Raw genomic sequence first — 19,804 nt, 5'->3', positions numbered from 1 at the left:
GTGAAGACAGCTAATGTATGTAAAAGTTACAGGGATGGGGAACGGCTGGCCTGCAGGCCTTATAAGGTCCTCGAAATCAATATCAGCTAACATCACATGCCTCACCAGATTAGCCTGACCAAATATAGCAAACTAATTTATAAGTTGATTATTTTATATGGCCCGCAAATGATATTATAAATATCCAAATGGGCCTTGGCAGGAAAAAAGATTCTCCATGGTATAGTTCTGAGTGCCTGGCACCACTGACTCTTCATCTTAATAGCACTGTATGGTGTAGGCACATCTGCATTCCACAGATAAAGAAACTGAGAGGCACCCCTGGCATGAGTCTACAGTGTGCCTAACATCTGTTATGCTGCTTAAGATCATATTGTTTCAGTCATCACATGCTGTTTATGAAGCTGAGGATTTGTCTGCATATTTTTAAGTGCAATGGACTCCATTGCTCACTGTATTTTAGCATGTGATCTACCCTGACCATTAGTCTTGTCTGCTCTTACACATTATAACTGGTTATTGGCTGTTTTCTGGAACACTTGATGTTTCCTCCTCCAGTGTTTTCTTTTGAGGGAATTCCCAGTGATGCCAAGTTATTTGTTGAATTTTATTCTCATTTTCTGTATACAGACTTCCATCTTCCCCACCTCAGTTTATATATTCACTCAGCCTGATCCAGATCGCAGGTGAAGTTGTCCTCAGCTGATGCCCTCATTTATATAGGATCATAACTCTCTCTTTTTATAGTTTCCCTCTAAAGTTGATTTCAGAGTTTAGGCCAAGGCCTTGCTACTCAAACTATGGTCCCTGGAACAGCAGCATCAGCATTATGCAGGAGCTTGTATGAGAAACAGAATCTCTGGGCCACCCCAGACTTGCTGACTGAGAATCTGTATTTTTAGTAAGATTCCCCTGGTGATTCATATGCACTTTTTTTTTTTTTTCTTTATTGATTTTAGAGAGAGAGGAAGGGACAGGGAGAGAGAGATATAAACATCGATGAGAGAGAACATTGGCCACCTCCTGCATGCCCCCCACTGGGGATTGGGCCCACAGCCTGGGCGTGTACCCTGACCAGTAATCGAAGTGGTGACCTCTTGGTGCCTGGGTCAATGCTTAACCAGTGAGTCACACCAGCCAGGCTCACATGCACTTTTAAGTTTGAGAAGCATGAAACAGGTGACTCTTACAGTTCTATACATCTGTGCTGCTGTGAGAAACATGTCTCTGCAGTGATTGTTTACCCTTGGCTCTAACGTTTACTATGTGACACTGGGTAATTACTTGATCTCTCTGTGCCTGTGTCTTCATCTGTAAAATGACCTGCCTCAGAGGGTTGTTTGGTAATGTGCTTAGGACAGAACCTGGCACACAGAATGTGCTACAGAAGTGTTAGCTGTCCTAACTGAATAGGCTTTTCAAGAATACTTCATGAGCCCCTATTTCAGGTCAGGCAGGAGGAAGAACAGTTTTGAGAACTCACAATGGAACCACTTCACTGGAGAATGGGGGTAGAGAGGCTTCTGCTAGTCTGAGTGGAAGATCCGGAATTTTAGGCCTGGAGGCTGTACCTGAGCAGTATGAAGAGGCCCCCACCTTTTAAGACCTCAGGACACAGAGTAGATAGTGCCTTCTCTCAGCAATTCCTACTTAGATAGCCTGAAGGTAGAGCTGGTTGTGGTACACCAGCTGCTTGGAGGGGTTGGAAGACTGTGAAATTGGTGTTAGAGGGAAGCCTGTGAAGATAAGTGGAAAATGAAAACACAGATGTTATGTAAAATAAATGAGCATCTCTTATTGGATAGCATGTGGGGAAAGGCCTGTGGCCTGGTCTCAAGGCACCCAGATGTTAGTTATATCAACTTGCTCATATTTTCTGCAAGCCTGGTAGCTCTCCTATTCCTAGATGGTTGTGGCAGATAGGGGGATGCTGTGCTTGCTGGTTAGACTGGAGCCTCAGATCACATTTTGCGCACACGTCCCTCTAGGGCCTCCAGCTCAGTCATTACCTCCTTGGGCAGATCCTGGTTGACCTGCTCTGTCAGGTAGCTCCTAATTTCACGAACCTCCTGTTCCCAGAAGTCCTTAGGGAGCGAGAACAGCTGGGTAGTATCTATGGCTCCCAGGCCGCTGAGATCCAAGGCACCTTCCTTTGGCACCAGCCCAATGGGCGTCTCTCGGGCACTGTCCTCCCCCTCTAGCCTCCGGCAGATCCAGTCTAGCACTCGAGCATTCTCTCCAAAGCCTGGCCACAGGAAGCGGCCAGCCTCGTCCCGCCGGAACCAGTTGACATGGAAGATGCGTGGCAGCTGGGCCCCCTTGCGCCCCTCCATGCTCAGCCAGTGTTCCAGGTAGCGCCCAAAGTTGTAGCCAAAAAAGGGCCGCATGGCAAATGGATCATGCATGATCATCTTCCCTGGGGAGGGGAGAAGATGGGTAAGGAAGCTTCCTCCTTACTGGAAAAGAGAAGGGCACCCGGCATCCAGCTGGAGGAAGTTGTAAAATGTTCATGGTTCTGGAATGTCCTCAGGGCAGGGTGGAAAGGAATGGAAGGTCTGGGCAGGAGGAAGGGCTGGTCAGGCAGGGAGAGAAGAGGCAATGTGGGCACACAGGAGAGGAGTGATGGAAGGTGCGCACCTTTGTGTTCAGCTGCAGCCGTGGACTCAGAGCGCATGGCACTGCCCACAAACACTCCGTGGCGCCAGTTGAAGGCCTCATATACCAGGGGCACTCCTAGAACACCAGTGAACAGCGTTACAGGCAGCCCTTTTTATTGGCCTCGCTCCATCCTTTCTGGTGATTCTGACTCCTACTCTCTCTACCCTGGGACCTCAGCTGTCCCACTTTCAAACCTCATGCATCCCCCCAATTTTACATTCTCCAGGGAAGAGCTCTGGAGATAGATAGCTGCAGTTGGCAAACCTGAGCTTTAAGTACAAGAGGGAGGTTGGACCTGATATAGACCCAGATCCTTTACCGAGAAGGCATGGAGCCCACACAAAGTTTACCTTTGGGTCTGCGGCCTCCAAAGATGATGGCGTCAATGGGGACACCCTCAGGGGCCTCCCAGGCTGGGTCCATGATGGGGCACTGGCGAGCCGGGGCACAAAAGCGAGAGTTGGGATGTGCACAGGGCTCTTTGTCACCTGGCAGAGGAAATACAAATACTATCACTTCCAAGGGCACATCCACCCCCAACACACACGTGCATGCTCTCTTGCACAATTTCTTTTTGCCTCATCAGCTCCCTGCAACCTCATGTGGTAGGGAGTAAGGAGCCAGGATATCTCCCCTAAAAGATCAGGTTATTTATTCATAATGGTACTGATAGCTGAGCTATTTGAGAAAAGAGTGGGAGAAGAATTGGGGTTCAGCAGGGCAACTGTTTATGCCAAACTATAGCTATGTGGCACTGATCAGTGCTCAAAGGGATGGGGTTAGATGTTGGCATAATTTTATCCCAAAAAACAGTTTATTTATGGGATATTATTTAAGTAAACACGCAAACCTAAAGCAAAAATTGAGTCTGTCTGGTGAGTATTTCAGACAATTGACTTTTCCTTAGCAAATGCAATAAGACAGAATCTCCTGAGCTATCAAAATGCAAATAGGAATTAGTTTTAAAGCAAACAGAATTTTGGTGATTTCCCTGGGTCTGCCCAGTCCCTGATGGAAGCTTAAAGAACTCAGACAAGGATATAACCTGAGCAAGTGTAACCTGAAGAGCCCAGGTCATTTGGCCCCTTCAGGTGCCCTGGAGATGGTTTGGGACCAAATCAGGGGCAGGTGTGTAAGGCACCATCATGGGGACCCCAAAGGGACATGGTACATGGTGCCTTCTCTGCTGGAGGTTGCTGGTCAGACCTAGAGGGAAGGGAGTCAAAGAGCCAGTTACCCCTGCTCTCTTTCCAATCCCCCTGCTCCTGCCTCCACTCTCAGATGAGAGCCAGCCTTTAAGTTTCTCTCTTGCACTTTTTTTTCCCCCATTGATTTTTTTTAGATAGAGTGGGGGCGGGGAGGAGAGGGAGAAAGAGAAACATCAACTATCTGCCTCCTGCCCAACCCTGACCCTGACTGGGGCTGGGCCTAAACCCACAACTGAGGTACATGACCTTGACTGGAAATCGAACCCAAGACTCTTTGGTCCGCAGGCTGACGCTATAACCGCTGAGCCAAACCAGCCAGGGCTCTCTCTTGCACTTTCATCAGCCCCTAATTCAGGACTCTAGCACTGGGTGTTATTCTGGGAACTGAAACTGGGCAAAACACGCTCGTTATACCCCTGAATCCAGAGATGATGAAAGGGTTGTGAAATCAGCCTATAGGGAAATATGAACTTTTCTTGGATTTCTCAGTTGAGTAGGAAGGCTGAGGAGGGCTTAATGATGATGTTAGAGAAAATAAAAGGTGATTAGATGAGGAGGGTGACTGCTGGGTCAGCATGGAAAACTTAAATATAGGCTTCAGTGACCACAGGGCCACCCTCCCCAACCATGCTCTTCTGTGCTCCCACCCCTAGGTCTCTGGCTAACTGCTGAAGGCCGCTGAAAGCTGAAGTTCAGGGTGCAGGGTTGGGGGAGGGGGCAGGATGGCAAGGGATGGGGAGCATGGACAGGGTTGAGAAACTAACTTATAAGAAACTAACTTATAGCAAAGACTAAAGAACTGGTCTGATTCAGAAGGAGAATGAGAGGGATTGTGTTGGTGGGACAGGGGAAGGATGAGGGTAACAATACTGACCTCTAGACAGTGGTTATTACACAGAGGGATGGTGAGAACCGAGTGGCAGGAGGCGGGGCAGCCTTCCTGCTTTCCTAATAGGTCAAACTTTATGGATTATTCTGAGCCCTATTCTTTCTGCAATAATTTTCAAAACAGTCCTTTTTCCTTAAAAAAAAAAAATACCCAGCTTTTATTTATTGTGGATTTACTAAGTGGTCAGTACTGTGCTAAACCCTTTATATGCATTTAATCCTTCAAAAATCTTAATGAGATAGATTCCACCTCCATTCAACTAATGGGGAAACTGACACTCAGGAGGTTAAGCAATTTAGCCAAGCCACAAAACCAGTACTTGGTGGGGTTGGGATATGAACTGAGACCTTACCTGGGGTTGGAAACTACAAACAGTCGTAACTTCCTGTGCCTTCTGGAGGTCCTGGAAGAGACCTCCTGGAAGATGGCTGTGGGTGGCGAAGGCTTTTACATCAAGGTGCTGAGCCCTGGGGGCTGTGTCATGACTTCCCCACCCCACGTACCAGGTTTCCAGGCCTTGCCCAGCCAGGAGGTGACAGTGACTCCAGGTGGAAGAGGCTGGTCAATGCCCTCCCAGTACACGCCACCATCGCTGGTCTCAGCCACATTAGTGAAAAGAGTGTTACTCTGGATTGTGGCCATGGCATTGGGATTGGTGGTGGCAGAGGTGCCAGGGGCCACCCCGAAGAAGCCATTTTCAGGGTTGATGGCCCGGAGTCGACCTGTTAGGAGAAATGAAAAAAAGGAAGGATCAACCAGAAAAAGTTGAGGGGTGGGCCAAAAAAGGTCCTGCTCTGCCCCTCTCTGCCCTGAGTAGTCCCAGATCTGATGGGGAAAGGTTTTGTGTCTTTGCCAGGATTTTCAGGGCAAGGTCAACTGTTCGGGAAAAGTTTCTTACTGGCAAAGCTCACCATGAGCATTGGAGGGGAGACCTCTCTGCTCTGGTAAGAGCCAGAACCAAGAAAGAATGTGATCCAGGGACCACGCACCATCACTGTCAAACCTCATCCAGGCGATGTCATCCCCCACACACTCCACTTTCCAGCCTGGCAGTGCTGGCCGCATCATGGCCAAGTTTGTCTTGCCACAGGCACTGGGGAAGGCAGCTGCCACATAGCGCTTCTTTCCTGCAGGGCTGGTGATACCCAGGATCTGCATGTTGGGGAGAGAGGGAAAGAGGAGGAGGTCACCAAAGGTCAGGGCATGGTCTGCATGGGAAGGACAGCTATGGGTTAACAGGGAGGACCAATGTTTATTCACTCAGCAGGTGCACCACCTTGTCACTGGGCCAGGGGTGGCAGCAAGGGGAAGCCCCCAACATTAAGAAACCTGGGACTAAAGCTTTGGGCTTTGGGCAGAGTCCCTGCCCACCAGCCTGGCACCTGGCAGTGAGGAGGCGAGGCTGAGGCAGACTGGCCAGGCCCCGCCACTGCCTTGCCCCCCACAGCTGCCCGATCCTCACCAGGCCCTCACCAGCATATGCTCTGCTAGCCAGCCCTCATCCCTGGCCAGCCGAGAGGCGATGCGAAGGGCAAAGCACTTCTTGCCCAGCAGGGAGTTGCCACCATAGCCGCTGCCGAAGGAGACGATTTCCCGCTGGTCGGGCACGTGGCCAATCAGGGTTTTCTCTGGGTTGCATGGCCACTGGCTCACCGGCTTCCCTGGGGACAATGGGATCATGGGGCTGCTGGCAGGGGCCTCAGGAACTGGGATGTTAGGGGCTGGAGGGATCAGGGGTTGGTAGGAGAGACACTTGAGAGCAGTGGCAGTGCCAATGGGTGGCTGAAGCCCCCCACCTCATAGTATCCATCAGCTCTTGTGCCCCTTATTCTTAGACATGGATAATTGACTTTCTTAATCTTGTGCAAACTGCTCTGCAAACACAGCCTCACCCCCAACCCAGACTGCTGGCCTGGATCTGGGGAATTAGGATGGGGAAGATTTGGGGTTCCCTCTGAGTGTAAGCAGGCTGCTGTGTCCTCTCATGGACAGAGCAGGAGCTCACCTTGCCCAGTCAGGGGCTGGCCCACGGAGTGCAAACACTTGACAAAGTCACCATCTCCCAGGGCCTGAAGCACAGGGGTCCCAAGCCGTGTCATAATACGCATGCTGGCCACCACATAGGCAGAGTCAGTGAGCTGCACTCCAATGCGGGACAGTGGGGAGCCCACAGGACCCATGCTGAATGGAAGCACATACATGGTTCGGCCTGTGGAAGAAAATGTCACCTGGATGCAGGGTTCCAACATGTTAATACCATCAGTGCCCCTGCCTCTGTGTCCCTGCCCTGGTTACCCTGCATGCAGCCTGGAAACCTCTCATCCACAGCTTGCTGGAACTCAGTTGGGGACATCCAGTTGCCCAGCTGCCCACGGGCCCCACCAGCTGGGAGGGGCACTGTGTCTCGTTGAGAAGGAGTTACAATCACCGTCTTGCTCTCTACTCGTGCCACATCCTTGGGGTCTGTGCGGGCCAGCCAGCTGGAAAAGAGGGGATTATCAGGAAGATGGTGGCCAGCAGGTCTTCCTCATCCCCAGACCCATTCTTTCAAGTCCAACTTTGACTCTAGGTCTTCTGTTTTTTTCCCCATCCATTTGCACCTCAGTCTCTTTCTTCAGGTTTTGTCCCATTTAAGGCATGCTGATGTTATTGCACGCTTAGCCCAAGCCCATACTTAACTATGTAGTTCTCTTGGCCCCCAGCCTTCTAAAGAACTTTTCTCCTAAAAAACTCCCTGAACTTGTGAGAAAAAAAAAAGAAAAAGTTTTTATTTGTATCTGCTTCGTTATTTAACAGATCACAGAAGTATATGTATCACTCCCAGTAGATTCCTGACTTTGTTTCCTCTAAAGCTCCCTTTCTTGCTCATTCCATTGAGATGGCCTAGTTAAATCTGATTTTGTCTTGGTAAAGACAAAGTAGCCTCAGTCCAAGCAGCTGTCCCCATCTTGTGGGTCGGTGGGCTCAGGGCTTACCAGTTGCTATACTTGGGAAGCTTTCGGATGAGTCCCTGCTGCTCCAGCAGTGTCAGTGTGGCAGTGTTCTCGGCTTCGGTCCCATCACAGATGTGGATGCCCTCTGGTTGGCACAGGCGTGCACTGCGCTCCACAAAGTCTCGAACCCCAGTAGGCAGCTGGCCCAGATCTCCACTGAGTACTCGCAGGGTCTGGATGCTGCGCCGTGATGACCAGCCACAGGGGCTCAGCCTATGCCAGCTAAGCCTGTGTGAGACAAACAGAGAGGTAATGAGCCAGGCACCTGCTCTCATGGAGGATGGGCAAGTCAAGAGGATAGGAAGCTGGGTCTGCTAGAGAGCTTGCTAAAGCAGGTCTGGATGCAGGTCCCATGAAGAACAGGTTGGAGTCGGTGTGTGGGATGGGTTCAGGCCACGTGTATCTTGTGGCCTTTATGAGGCTCAGTGAGGGTGTCTCCTGGTCAGCAAGGGGCAGGTATTACCAAATGACCATAAAGGCTGTGTAGAAGTATATGTATGCTAATGTTATTGTAGGCTTAGTCCATGCCCATGTTTAACTAGGTCTGGTAAATGTTTAGAAATGAACAGGTGTCCTATGGGCCAAGTGTCGATAAACTGTGCCTAGGTGACAGCTTCATGTGTTTAGTATTGGAAGCTCTCATCCCTGTGCCTTCCATTCTCAAGTCTAGTTTTATAAGTTTAAAAGGCAGTTATTTTAATTTATTTATTTTCTTCTGGTGTGTATGCTGTAAGACTGTGAAAACCTCATGCAAAGAACCTGTTCTTTGAGATGGTACAGTCCCAGGTTTCCAGATTGGATTCTTGCACAGCGAGTAGGTGATTGGATGTTGGGGTTTCAGGCATCAGATCTGCTGTTGCCTACCTGTTCCAAAAGGATTGCAAAAATGTTGCCATTGGGTAGGTACTTTTGAACTGTGTGAAAGGCTGACTATTGGGAAATGTCCCTGGCTGGGGTTCATGCTCCGATTCCCAGGAGGGCAAGATCCCTGTTGTCTGTCATCTGTCCCTTCACATCCCTGGGAGAGGGAGAAGCAGGGTCTGCTTTAATTGGCCTGGACCCAGAGTGCAGTGAGCCAGAGAGACCAAAGACCAGAAAAGAGAAGTTGCCCTCCTATACCAGGGAGGCATAGGAAAACATGCCCCATACACCTAGGACCACGTGATCCTATTCCTCCCTTGGCTCTTTCCTAGAGGGCACACAACTAGAGAGCTTTGGGTATTGGTGCTAGGGTGCAACTGCAGACTGTAGGAAGCTCAAATTCAGAGGGTGTAAAACTGGGGAAGAGAGGAAGCTCAGAGACCATAGATGTGGGAGCTGGAGCCTGGCTGGAGTAGGAACTGGGTGGCTTCCACTGGGCAGAGGAGGAGGGTGCTTGGGACCTGGGTCTGTTCTTGCTTAAGAAAGGTTTTTCCTGAGCACTAATTTTAAAGGTACAGTCTTGGGGAGAGCCTCTCTCCATGAGGAGCCTGGTTCAGGAAGTCTCTGGTGAAGCTTTACCACTCCCCTCCAGTCCCCTAAGTAGGACCTTCTCCTTTTGCTCTGCTCCTGAGACCACTTACACGGGCTGGGCATTTGGAACCAGCTGTGGGAGATATGGGGTCAGCTCAGATTCTGGAACAAAACCTGGGGAGAAGGGAGGCTACAGAGTAAGACAGGAAGCTGTGAAAAGGGGGAGAAGGCAGGGCCTAGGGGCTTCGGTCCTGGACAGGGTACAAAGCCAGCCATATGCCAATTGAAGGCAACTTGGCTTCCTCCTCCACGTTGCTTCCCTTCTCCCCCTGGTCCCAGTTCCCTCTGGCTGCGCCAGGCTTCGCGCCAGGTTCCACTCGGGGAGGCCGGGGAATGGGTGTTTACATTCTACCTTCTTTAGGGAGCTCTGAGCTCAATCCCCAGGGCTCATGCACCCTGGACCCCAGGGCCCTGCTGCTCCTCATCGCAACCTGGGCACAGGAGTGGCCTCTGAAAGGCAAGGGGACAGACTCGGAGGCCGGGCTCAGGGGTGGGGGGAGCCAGGGGGTGGAAGGAAGTTCTGAGAGTGGCAGAAACAGACCGCGGGGTCAGAGACCCACAGAGAGGGAGGGGTCGGGAGGGACGGAAACAGAGACCCGGAGCCGCCGAGGCCGCCCCCGATCTCCCGCGAGAGGCTCGGGATCGAGAAACATTCGCCCCTGCCCGCTGCCTCGGTGGACGGGAAGCCAGGCCGGGCTGCCGAGCAGGGGAGCGCAACTGGCAGCCCCGAGGGGGCGAGCTCCGCGGAAGGTGCGGGTCGGCCCCGGCTGGGGGTCACTCACCGCAGGCCGGGGCGGTACACAGCGGCCATGGCACCTGGGCGGGGGCTGCGGGGCCACGAGAACCTAGCGGAACCCGGGAGAGATGGAAGGCAGGGAAGGAGAGTGCGCAGCGAAGCGAGAGGGGGCTGAGGCTGGCGGGAGGCGCTTAAAAGGAAGGCGGGCGGGCGGGCGGGCGCAGGGGCGGGAGCCGCAGGGCCAGCGCGATCTTTCTCCGCCCCGCCAGCGGGCCAGCGTCTGGGGTCCGGGGCTCCAAGTCCCTGGCCCGCCCAGCCGCCGCCCCAGCCCCCCGCATCCTAGCCTCAAACTCGTTCTCTCATTGGGAGACTGGGCCTCTGCTCGAGGCCCCGCCCCGCCCCTCCGCCCACTGCACATGATGTAACTTTGAGGACTCTTGCTCCGGGTAGATAGTGGCTGGAGACGTTGGGTGGCAAACAAACGAGGGGCGGGAGTGCGCGGGGCCTTGAAGTCTAGTGGGTGTTGGGCATTACTTTTCACCTTCTTCCTAGAGGCTGGGTACTGTGAGCCCCAGGCTCTTCCGATTTGCAGGGACCCAATGCTCAGGTCTCCTCAGTCCCAAACTTCCACATTCTTGTTTCTTATCCCCCTGATAAGGGCTCCCTTCTGCTTTACCATGAAACAGTCTTCACTCCAGTCTTCTTCGGGCCTCTGCCCTGGTCATTCTTTCCCGGAAAAAGCATGCCCCACCCAACCACCATCATCAAGTCCTCAGGCAATTTCTCAAGTTATTTCTCCATCCAGACATTCTCGTCAACTTGAGACCACTGGGTATCACCCCAAATGCCACAGCATCTCAAACTCAACATTCCTATGAGAGGTATCTGCTCGACATCCACTCCCTCTTTCTGGTAATAGCACCCTGATGTTCCTCCTGAGTCTGTGTGGTCATGTGAGTCTCCTGGGGATAGGTTCTCAGCTTGGCCAATTTGTGTGTTCCTCACACTGACTTTAGCGATTGGAAATGGTTCAGGGATGGGCATGAGGTCCCTATCTGAGGCTTTTTCTGTAAACTTTCGAAATAAGCTTCTGTCCTGTTGGGGTTGCTGAGCTGGTAGACTATAAGCCTGGAGCTTGTGGATGTCAGCTTAGCACTGCAGAGCAGGAGCCTAACCCAGATGGAAGCCAGCCTAGAGGAAGCAGAACAGAGGGATGGAGAGAAACAAATGTGTGATTTTGGTTATAGGAGTCAATAATTTTTTTTCCCTCTTGTTCAAGCTACTTTTTTGGAGAAAGGAAGGGAGAAAGGGAGAGAGAGAGAGAGAGAGAGAGAAACATTTATGTAAGAAAGAAACATCTATTGACTGACTCCTGCATGCCCCCTACCAGGGATTGAGCCCACAACCCAGGCATGTGCCCTGACCCAGAATTGAACTGGCAACTGTTTGTGCACAGGAGGGCGCCCAACCAACTGAGCCACACCAGCCAGGGCCAGAAACAATCTTGATTTTCAGATTTCTGTGCTAGAACATAGTGAAACAAGAAGAGCTGGCCTCCAGCCTTGGACTTGCTGATGGCCCTCCTCTCTTCCACCCAGGCTCCTTCCTGTACTCAACTTCATGTACATGTATTGGAGACTCTTCCCTCCAGTTCCAACATCCAAACTCTGTCCATACCTACTCCACTGTAAACAGCTCCCTGTTTGCCTCTTTAGGTCTAAAGATGTACACACTGGTGGACCGGTCAACCTCCTGAAGGTCATGATCTCTACCATAATCCTGTACCTGCTCTCATGGTTCTCTATCTCAGCAAATGGTCCCACCATCTAGCCAGTTGTCCAATAGGAACCTGAATCAGTCTAGACGACTCCTTTTTTTATCCTCCATAGCCAATCAGACACCAGGACTTTTGGATCTGTACTTCACAATTATCTCTCAAATCTGTGTCTATCCCCATAGCCACTGTCTTAGTTCAGGTGATAGCTTCAAGCCACCTCTCGGCCTCCTGTTTCTCCAAATGCTACCCTCTCTCCCTCCCACCAAGCTACCCTCCAAACTCTGCACTTAAGGTCACACTGGAGAGTTAATAGAGAGCGATAATGTCTACTGCGTGATGCCAAGCTCTGTGCCAGCTGCTTTACATGCATAATTTCATAATAACCCTAATACAGATGTAGATGCTGAGGCTTAGAGAGGTTAAAGCATTTGCTTAAAGTCACACAGCTGGTCAGCTTGAGAATGGAGTCTGAATCCAAGTCTGACTTTAATTACCAACTTATCCCTCTTTCCCCTGTAGTCTAATATTGTCCCCTTAATTTATCATTTTAATTTTATTTATTTTTCTTTTTCCCCCTCTTTATTGATTTGAGAGAGAGAGGAAGGGAGAGGGAGAGAGAGAGAAACCTCGTTGAGAGAGAACATCGATTGGCTGCCTCCTGCATGCCCCCCACTGGGGATTTGGCCCACAACCTGGACATGTGCCCAGACCAGGAATTGAACTGGCGACCTCTTGGTGCATGGGTCAACGCTTAACCACTGAACCACACCAGCTAGACTTTGTATGTCTTTTTTTAATTGATTTTTTAGACAGAGATAGAAACATAGATGTGAAAAACATTGATGGGCTACCTCCTGTACGCCCCCCACTGGGGATCAAGCCTGCAACCCAGGCATGTGTCCTGACTGGGAATTGAACCGGACCTCTCAGTCCATGGGACAATGCTCAATACACCAAGTCACACCGGCTGGGCTATTTTTGTATCTCTATAATGCTCACTAGAGTATTAACTCCTTGAGAGAAGGACTTAAATTTTAGTCTTGCCATGGATGGGTGGCTAAGTTGGAGAATTGTCCCGTACACCAAAAAGTTGTCTGTTCAATCCCCAGTCACTGCACATACCTAGGTTGTGGGTTTGATCCCCGGTCAGGGCACGTACTGGAGGCAACTGATCGATGTTTCTCATCGATGTCCCCCCCCATATATATATTATATATATATATAATATATATATAATATATATATAATATATATATATATATCTCATCAGGTAAGGATTAAAAAAATAATAATTGGTCTTTTTTTTTATCTTAGTTCCTAGCAGAATCTGGCCTATAATAGGGACTTAATAAATGTTGGTCGAATGAAAGAAAGAACGAGTACCATGTTTCTGAATTCTATGCCCACCCCACCTTCCTTAACTTTAGGCAGACTGAGCAAGGGGGTCCTGTGAGGATTCCCTTGCACTGCTGATTACCCTTATCTGCCACACATTTTTATTCAGTTCCCTGGCCCTCCTGGCAGCCCACCATGCTGGCCCAGTGTCCTATCCATGTATCACCACCAGGGGGCAGAGTGCAACCAGCCTTGCTCTGGTCTGCATTTTTTCTCTTTCCCAGGGCCCTGGGGGCAGGGATGGGGTAATGTTGGATGGGTTTATTTGAGCTTTACTTAGGACAAGCCAGGAGCAAGATCCCAAATGCTCCCAGCTTTTCACTGCTCTTCAAATGAAGCCCACATCCTAAACTCGGCCTATGAGGCTCAGCATGATCTGGCCCCTGCAGCCTTCTCCACCCTCACCTACCACCATCCTTCCCACCTCTCCTAGTTTCTACTCTCTGGCTCCATTGGTCTTTTTCAGTTTAGTGAACATGTCCACCTCTTTCCTGCCCAGAGCCTTTGCATACATTGTTCCCGCAGCCTGCAGTCCCTACCTTCTCCGCACCTCCAGGCTTGGTCACTTCTTATTCATCTGACCAGTTTCAATTGAATGTGACTGTCTTAAGCACATTAGATTAGGTCCTCAGCAAATAAAATCTCATAGCACCCTGCCCTTCTCCTTCGTGGCACTCATCACTTATCTCAGTTACAATTGTTTTCTTTTCTTATTTATTTATTTATTTATTTAATCTTTATTGTTGGATGTAAAATGTATTACAGATGTTCCACGTTTTCCCCCCATTGACCCCCTCTTCCCTACTTCCGCCCCCTCCCACCTTTTCCCACACTATTGTCTGTGTCCATTGGTTATGCATATAAATTCTTTGGTTTATTCCCCCCCCTCCAACCCCTTTCCCTTTGAGGTTTGTCAGTGTAGCAATGAATTTGTACTTCTTCTTCTTTTTTTTTTAATATATCCTCACCTGAGGACATTTTTTGACATTTTGTTCAGATAGAGTAGGAGGGAGAGAGAGAGAGAGAGAGAAACATCGACGTGAAAGGGACACATTGAGTGGTTGCCACCCGCACGACCCAACCAGGGCCAGGGCCAAACTGCAACCGAGGTACGCGCCCCTAGCGGGAACCGAACCCGGGTCTCTCCAGACCGCAGGCCAATGCTCCAACCGCTGAGCCAAACCGACCAGGGCTGAATTTGTACTTCTTAATCCCTTCACCTTTTTCACCCATTCCCCCAACCCCCCTCCCAAATGGCAACCAACAAAATGTTCTCTGTATCTATGAGAATGTTTCTGTTCTACCTGTTCATTTTGTTTGTAGATTCCATTGTTGATAGATATTTATTCATTGCCATTTTGTTTGTTCATACATTTTATCTTTTTCTTCAAAAAGACCCTTCATCATTTCATATAATAACAGTTTGGTAGTGATGAACTTCTTTAACTTTTTCTTGTCTGGGAAAGTTTTTATATGTCCATCGATTCTAAATGACAGCTTTGTAGGATAGTAATCTTGGTTGTAGGTTCTTGCTTTTCATTACTCTGAATATTTCTTGCCACTCCCTTCTGGCCTGCAAATGTTTCTTTTGAGAAATCAGCTGACAGCCTAATGGGAACTCCCTTGTAGGTAACTAGCTGCCTTTCTCTTGCTGCTTTTATTTTTATTTTTATTTATTTATTTATTTATTTATTTATTTATTTATTTATTTATTTATTTATTTATTTTTTCCTCACCCGAGGACATTTTCCCATTTTTTTGTTCAGGTAGAGTGGGAGGGAGAGAGAGGAACAGAGAGAGAGAGAGAAACATCGATGTGAAAGGAACACATCGAATGGCTGCCACCCGCACCACCGACCAGGGCCGGGGGCAAACTGCAACCGAGGTACACGCCCTTAGCGGGAACCGAACCCGGGTCTCTCAGGACCGCAGGTCGACGCTCTAACCGCTGAGCCAAACCGGCCAGGGCTCTCTTGCTGCTTTTAAGATTCTCTCTTCGTATTGAACCTTTTGCATTTTGATGATGATGTGTCTTGGTGTGGGCCTCTTGGGGATCATCTTGTTTGGGACTCTCTGTGCTTCCTGGACTTGTATGTCTGTTTCCTTCACCAAGTTAGGGAAGTTTTCTGCCATTATTGTTTCAAACAGGCTTTCGATTTCTTGTTCTCTCTCTTCTCCTTCTGGCACCCCCAAGATACGAATGTTGGCACGCTTGAAGTTGTCCCAGAGGCTCCTTACACTATCCTCATTTTTTTGGATTCCTTTTTCTTTTTGCTGTTCTGATTAGGCATTTTTTGCTTCTTTATATTCCAAATCGATGGTTTGCTCCTTGGATTTACGTACTCTATTATTGAAAGCTGTGTAAATTATTCTTTATTTCAGTTAATGCCTCCTTCAATTCTAACTGTGTATCCATGATTTCTAACTGGTCCTTTTTTATGCTCTTGAGGCCCTCCCTGAGTTCACTGAGGTTCTCACTAAGTTCATTGAGCATCCTTATAAGCAGTATTTTGAACTCAGTATCTGTTAGGTTACTTATCTCCCTTTCGCTTAGTTCTTTTATTGGGGTTTTGTTCTGTTCTTTCATTTGGGACCTGTTTCTTTGTCTCCTCATTTTGGCTGCCTCCCTGTGTTTGTTTCTGTGTATTACTTAATGAGAGGTATGGGGCTCGCTGAGACCAGATGCTGCTCGTTTGAAAGAATTTAGGAAAAACCTGAAGCAGGATCCAAGACAGGCCAATCCTATGGTTAAGCAAGTGCCAACAGCTTGGGTGGGCTTGAAAGTTGGGTGGGGCGGGGCGGGGCCTCAGGGAGTCAGCAGGGCGGGGCTACCAGTGTGAGCCAGGTTGCTGGAGTCCCAGATATGGCTTCTGTCTGCCGCCCCCGGGAAGGGCTCGCCAAAAGAACAAAGGCCTCTTACAGCATGTTTGTCTCCAAGAAAACCTCCTCTCCAGCCCTCGCTCCAGTGCCAAACAGCTCAGTTCTTCCCTGTATGACTCTGGTGCCCCTCGAGCTGCCTCCCCTCCGAGCTTAGAGGGAGAGAGTCTGATAAGTCCGTGCGCGGGCCCTTTAGGGAGCTGCCTGGGGCTCCAGCCGCTTCAGCTTCCCTGAGCCTCAGTTCCCGCTGGTTTTTCCAGCCAGAAGTTATGGGGACTTCTCTTCCTGGTACTGGAACCCTGAGCGGGGCATCTGGTGTGGGACAGGGACCCTTCAGTCCTCAGGAAGGACCTTCCCAGCCGAGGTATCCTCCTGATTTTTATCCGCCACACGTGGGTGTGGGACCAGCCCGCAGCCTCTGACCCTCCTACCAGTCTGGATGTGGCTGCTGATTTAATTCCGTAGTTGTAGAACTTTTATTCAGCTTGATTTCAGGCGTTTTTGAATGATGGTTGTTCTGTAGTTTAGTTGAAACTTTGATGTGGTTGTGGGAGGACGCGATGCCACGTTTACCTACCCGCCATCATGACCGGAAGTCACTTTTCTTTTCTTTTCTTTTCTTTTCTTTTCTTTTCTTTTCTTTTCTTTTCTTTTCTTTTCTTTTCTTTCCTTTCCTTTCCTTTCCTTTCCTTTCCTTTCCTTTCCTTTCCTTTCCTTTCCTTTCCTTTCCTTTTCTTTTCTTTTCTTTTCTTTTCTTTTCTTGCATGTATCTTCAGACAGAGTGGGAGGGAGAGAAGGAGGAAGAGAGAGAGAGAAACATAATGTGAGAGAGACACATTGAGTGGTTGCCACTCACATGACCCCAACTGGCGACAAACTGCAACTGAGGTACATGCCCTTAGCAGGAACCGAACCAAAAACTCTCCAGTCTGTGGGCTGACGCTCTAGCCAGTGAGCCAAACCGGCCAGGGCCAATGGTTTATTTTCAAGTAGGCCCATTCCTAACATGTTGGGCCTGGAACAAGAGTACATATAGAGCCCTGGCTGGTTTGGCTCAGCTGTTAGAGCATCGGCCCATGGACCAGAGAGTCCTGGGTTTAGTTCCCGCTAAGGGTATGTACCTCGGTTACAGTTTGTCCCCCGCCCCAGTTGGGGTCATGTGGGTGGCAGCCACTCAATGTGTCTCTCTCACATTGATGTTTCTCTCTCTTCCTCCCGTTCTATCTGAAGATAAATGCAAAAATGTCCTTGGGTGAGAGTACAGATAGAAGCTCACAAACCTTGTGTTTAATATTAAAATGAATAACTCAAGCTGACAAACTGTTAAATATGTTCTATACTTCTTCCTTGACAAATATATACACAATGGTCTAGAATTTGGACTAAAATTTGGGTTTTATTTGGAATCCTCAGGATTCCAAAGTAGAATGTGGTGTGAGGAGAGCCGGCCCACCTCCTTCCCACCCTGACACCGTCTTGTACTACGAGGGGCATCATGTGCATGTATGTGGACCTCTCTGTCTACATAGCCCAGTTCTGTCCACAGCCTCCTGAAAACAGCTACCCGTTGGCCAATTATTGGGTCTCAGGATGTGTGTACAGGTAGTATGGTCTACCCTTGGGTAGGCAAACCCAGGGAAGAGGTCCATGTGGGCCCAGAAAATAGGCTTGGGGTGCTTTGGGCAGGGAATTTCTAGGTATCTGGAGTGTGGTCCAGAAGGGGACTGGGTGTGTGGGCACAGGAGGCCTGAATTCCACTCCATGGGACATAGCTGGAGAGGACCAGAGTGGAGCCTTCCAACGCACAGGGCCCAGGGCAAGGGCCACCAATACAGTGATGTTTCTGTTTCATCGATCTGTAAGCCCCGCAAAGGCAGGGCTGGTGTCAGACTGGTTTACTGAGGTCTACCTAATGCTTAGCACAGTGTCTGGAGTGGAGTAGGTGTTTAAGAAATACTTGTTAAATGAATGTAAGAGGTAGACCAAGAAGAGGTTTAAGGATTTGGATCCATTACTGAAAATTTAGATACCAAAGGCCAGAATTAGACATGAGAACAAATCTTACAGGGCTCCCAAAATGGGTGCAGGACAGAGGAGATAGTGAAGCATCCTGGATTGCTGACTGGCTCCTCTCTGTCCTTCCTCTCTGTTTTCTTTAAAAAAAATTTTTTTTTCTTTATTGATTTGAGAGAGAGAGAGAGATAGAAACATTGATGAGAGAGAGCATTGATTGGCCGCCTCCTGCTTGCCCCCCACTGGGGATTTGGCCCAAACTGGACACATACCCTGACCAGGAATCGAACCAGCAACCTCTTGATGCATGGGTTGATGCTCAACCACTGGGCCATACCAGCCAGGCCTTCCTTTCTGTTTTCCACTTCCCCAGGCCCTTTGCCGGCTTGGCCCTCTTTCCCCATGGTCCAGCATCCCTCAGTCATATCTTTCTACCTTTTGTCCTTTGGCCACTAGTCTTTCTTTGTGACCTTACCATCTAGCTTTCTCTATATTTGTTTTATTTATTTATTTATTTATTTATTTATTTATTTATTTATTTATTTATTTTTATCACCCTCACCCATGGACATTTTTCCATTCTTTGTTCAGATAGAGTGGGAGGGAGAGAGAGGAACAGAGAGAGAGAGAAACATCGATGTGAAAGGGACACATCGAGTGGTCGCCACCCGCACAACCAACCAGGGCCGGGGACAAACTGCAACTGAGGTACATGCCCTTAGTGGGAACCGAACCCGGGTCTCTCCAGACTGCAGGCCGATGCTCTAACCGCTGAGCCAAACCGGCCAGGGCATCTCTGTATTTGTTTTAGTTCTTGGTCTTCAGTCTTACTTTCCTTTGTTTCTTTCTTCTACTGCTCTTGCTTTTCTAGTCCTTTGCTCTCATCACCTCTCATTACTCTTATTCCTTTCTTGGTCTCCTCCCAGAAGCTTTCCTCTCTCTCCTTTAGTTCCCCATGGACCTTTGCCCATCTTTTCCATGTGCCTATGTCCCTCTGTCTCCTTCAGTCCAGATCCCTGGGGAGCCCCTGACTTGTTCTGCCCTCTGTTCAGATCTGCACCCACTGCCTCCTTAGCTAAATCTTCCTGCTTCCCTTCCTCTGTTCTGCCATTCCTAGAGTCCACCTGGCTTCATCTTTTTCATCCCTATTTTTTGTCCCCAGATGTCCTTGAGCCAGTCAGTGTAAGCATGTGTCCCCCACCTCCCCACAGAGAACCCATTAACAACCTCCTTTCCCTGTCCTTGGTCCTTTTCCCCCTGGCCCAGCTCTCAGTCTCCAGACTCCTTTCCCTGGTCAGTGGCACCCGGTCTGAGCCCCTAGCAGCTCAACCTGCCTGAGCTTGTTTAGTCTGACTCCTTTAGCCCGTTAGCAGCTTAGCCCTCCCACCTCTCCTTTGAGCTCTCCAGTAAACAAGAGGATCAGTGCAAACCTGACAGCTGCTGGGGGAAGGGAGGCAAGTGTCTGGCCAGGCCAGACCAGGCATGAAAAAAGGGGCTGGCATTCAACACTTCCTATTCCTTCTTCAACCAGGGAAATTCTGGGGTCTCTTTCCTGGCTGTCTGCCTTAGAGCCACATGCCGTGGGCATGTGTGAGGGTTCCCTGTCTCTATGATCCCCATCCAATTCTGTGGATTTGTTTCCAGGCCTTGGGCTTCTTGGTTCTTCTACAAAACAGCACTAGACCCAGGCAATCACACCGAGAAACCTTTCTCCTTAAACAATGGTAATGGTCTCTGTTCCACAAA

At 49.4% G+C, this 19,804-nt stretch overlaps 1 protein-coding gene across 2 annotated transcripts; it reads right to left on the bottom strand.

Moving 5' to 3' along the window:
* Positions 1–1,775: 1,775 nt before the first annotated feature.
* PCK2 (phosphoenolpyruvate carboxykinase 2, mitochondrial) lies at positions 1,776–10,169 on the bottom strand. 2 transcript variants are annotated; one of them, XM_036240815.1, is made up of 10 exons: positions 10,043–10,169; positions 7,731–7,976; positions 7,051–7,235; positions 6,761–6,964; positions 6,229–6,416; positions 5,745–5,907; positions 5,259–5,477; positions 3,009–3,146; positions 2,638–2,733; positions 1,776–2,416 (listed from the first exon to the last, which is right to left on the bottom strand). In XM_036240815.1, exons 1-10 carry the CDS (start codon positions 10,069–10,071, stop codon positions 1,962–1,964), a joined length of 1,923 nt encoding a protein of 640 aa, XP_036096708.1. In that variant the 5' UTR covers positions 10,072–10,169; the 3' UTR covers positions 1,776–1,961. The 2 variants fall into 2 exon arrangements, with proteins under 2 accessions (XP_036096708.1, XP_036096698.1); XM_036240805.1 differs by lacking the exon at positions 10,043–10,169 and adding an exon at positions 8,508–8,618.
* Positions 10,170–19,804: the final 9,635 nt, after the last annotated feature.

The sequence above is a fragment of the Molossus molossus genome, unplaced genomic scaffold (assembly GCF_014108415.1).
Source record: "Molossus molossus isolate mMolMol1 unplaced genomic scaffold, mMolMol1.p scaffold_m16_p_1, whole genome shotgun sequence".
NCBI classification, from domain to species: domain Eukaryota; kingdom Metazoa; phylum Chordata; class Mammalia; order Chiroptera; family Molossidae; genus Molossus; species Molossus molossus.
Note: the sequence above shows the minus strand (reverse complement) of the source record. Positions and strands in the feature narration are given on the sequence as shown.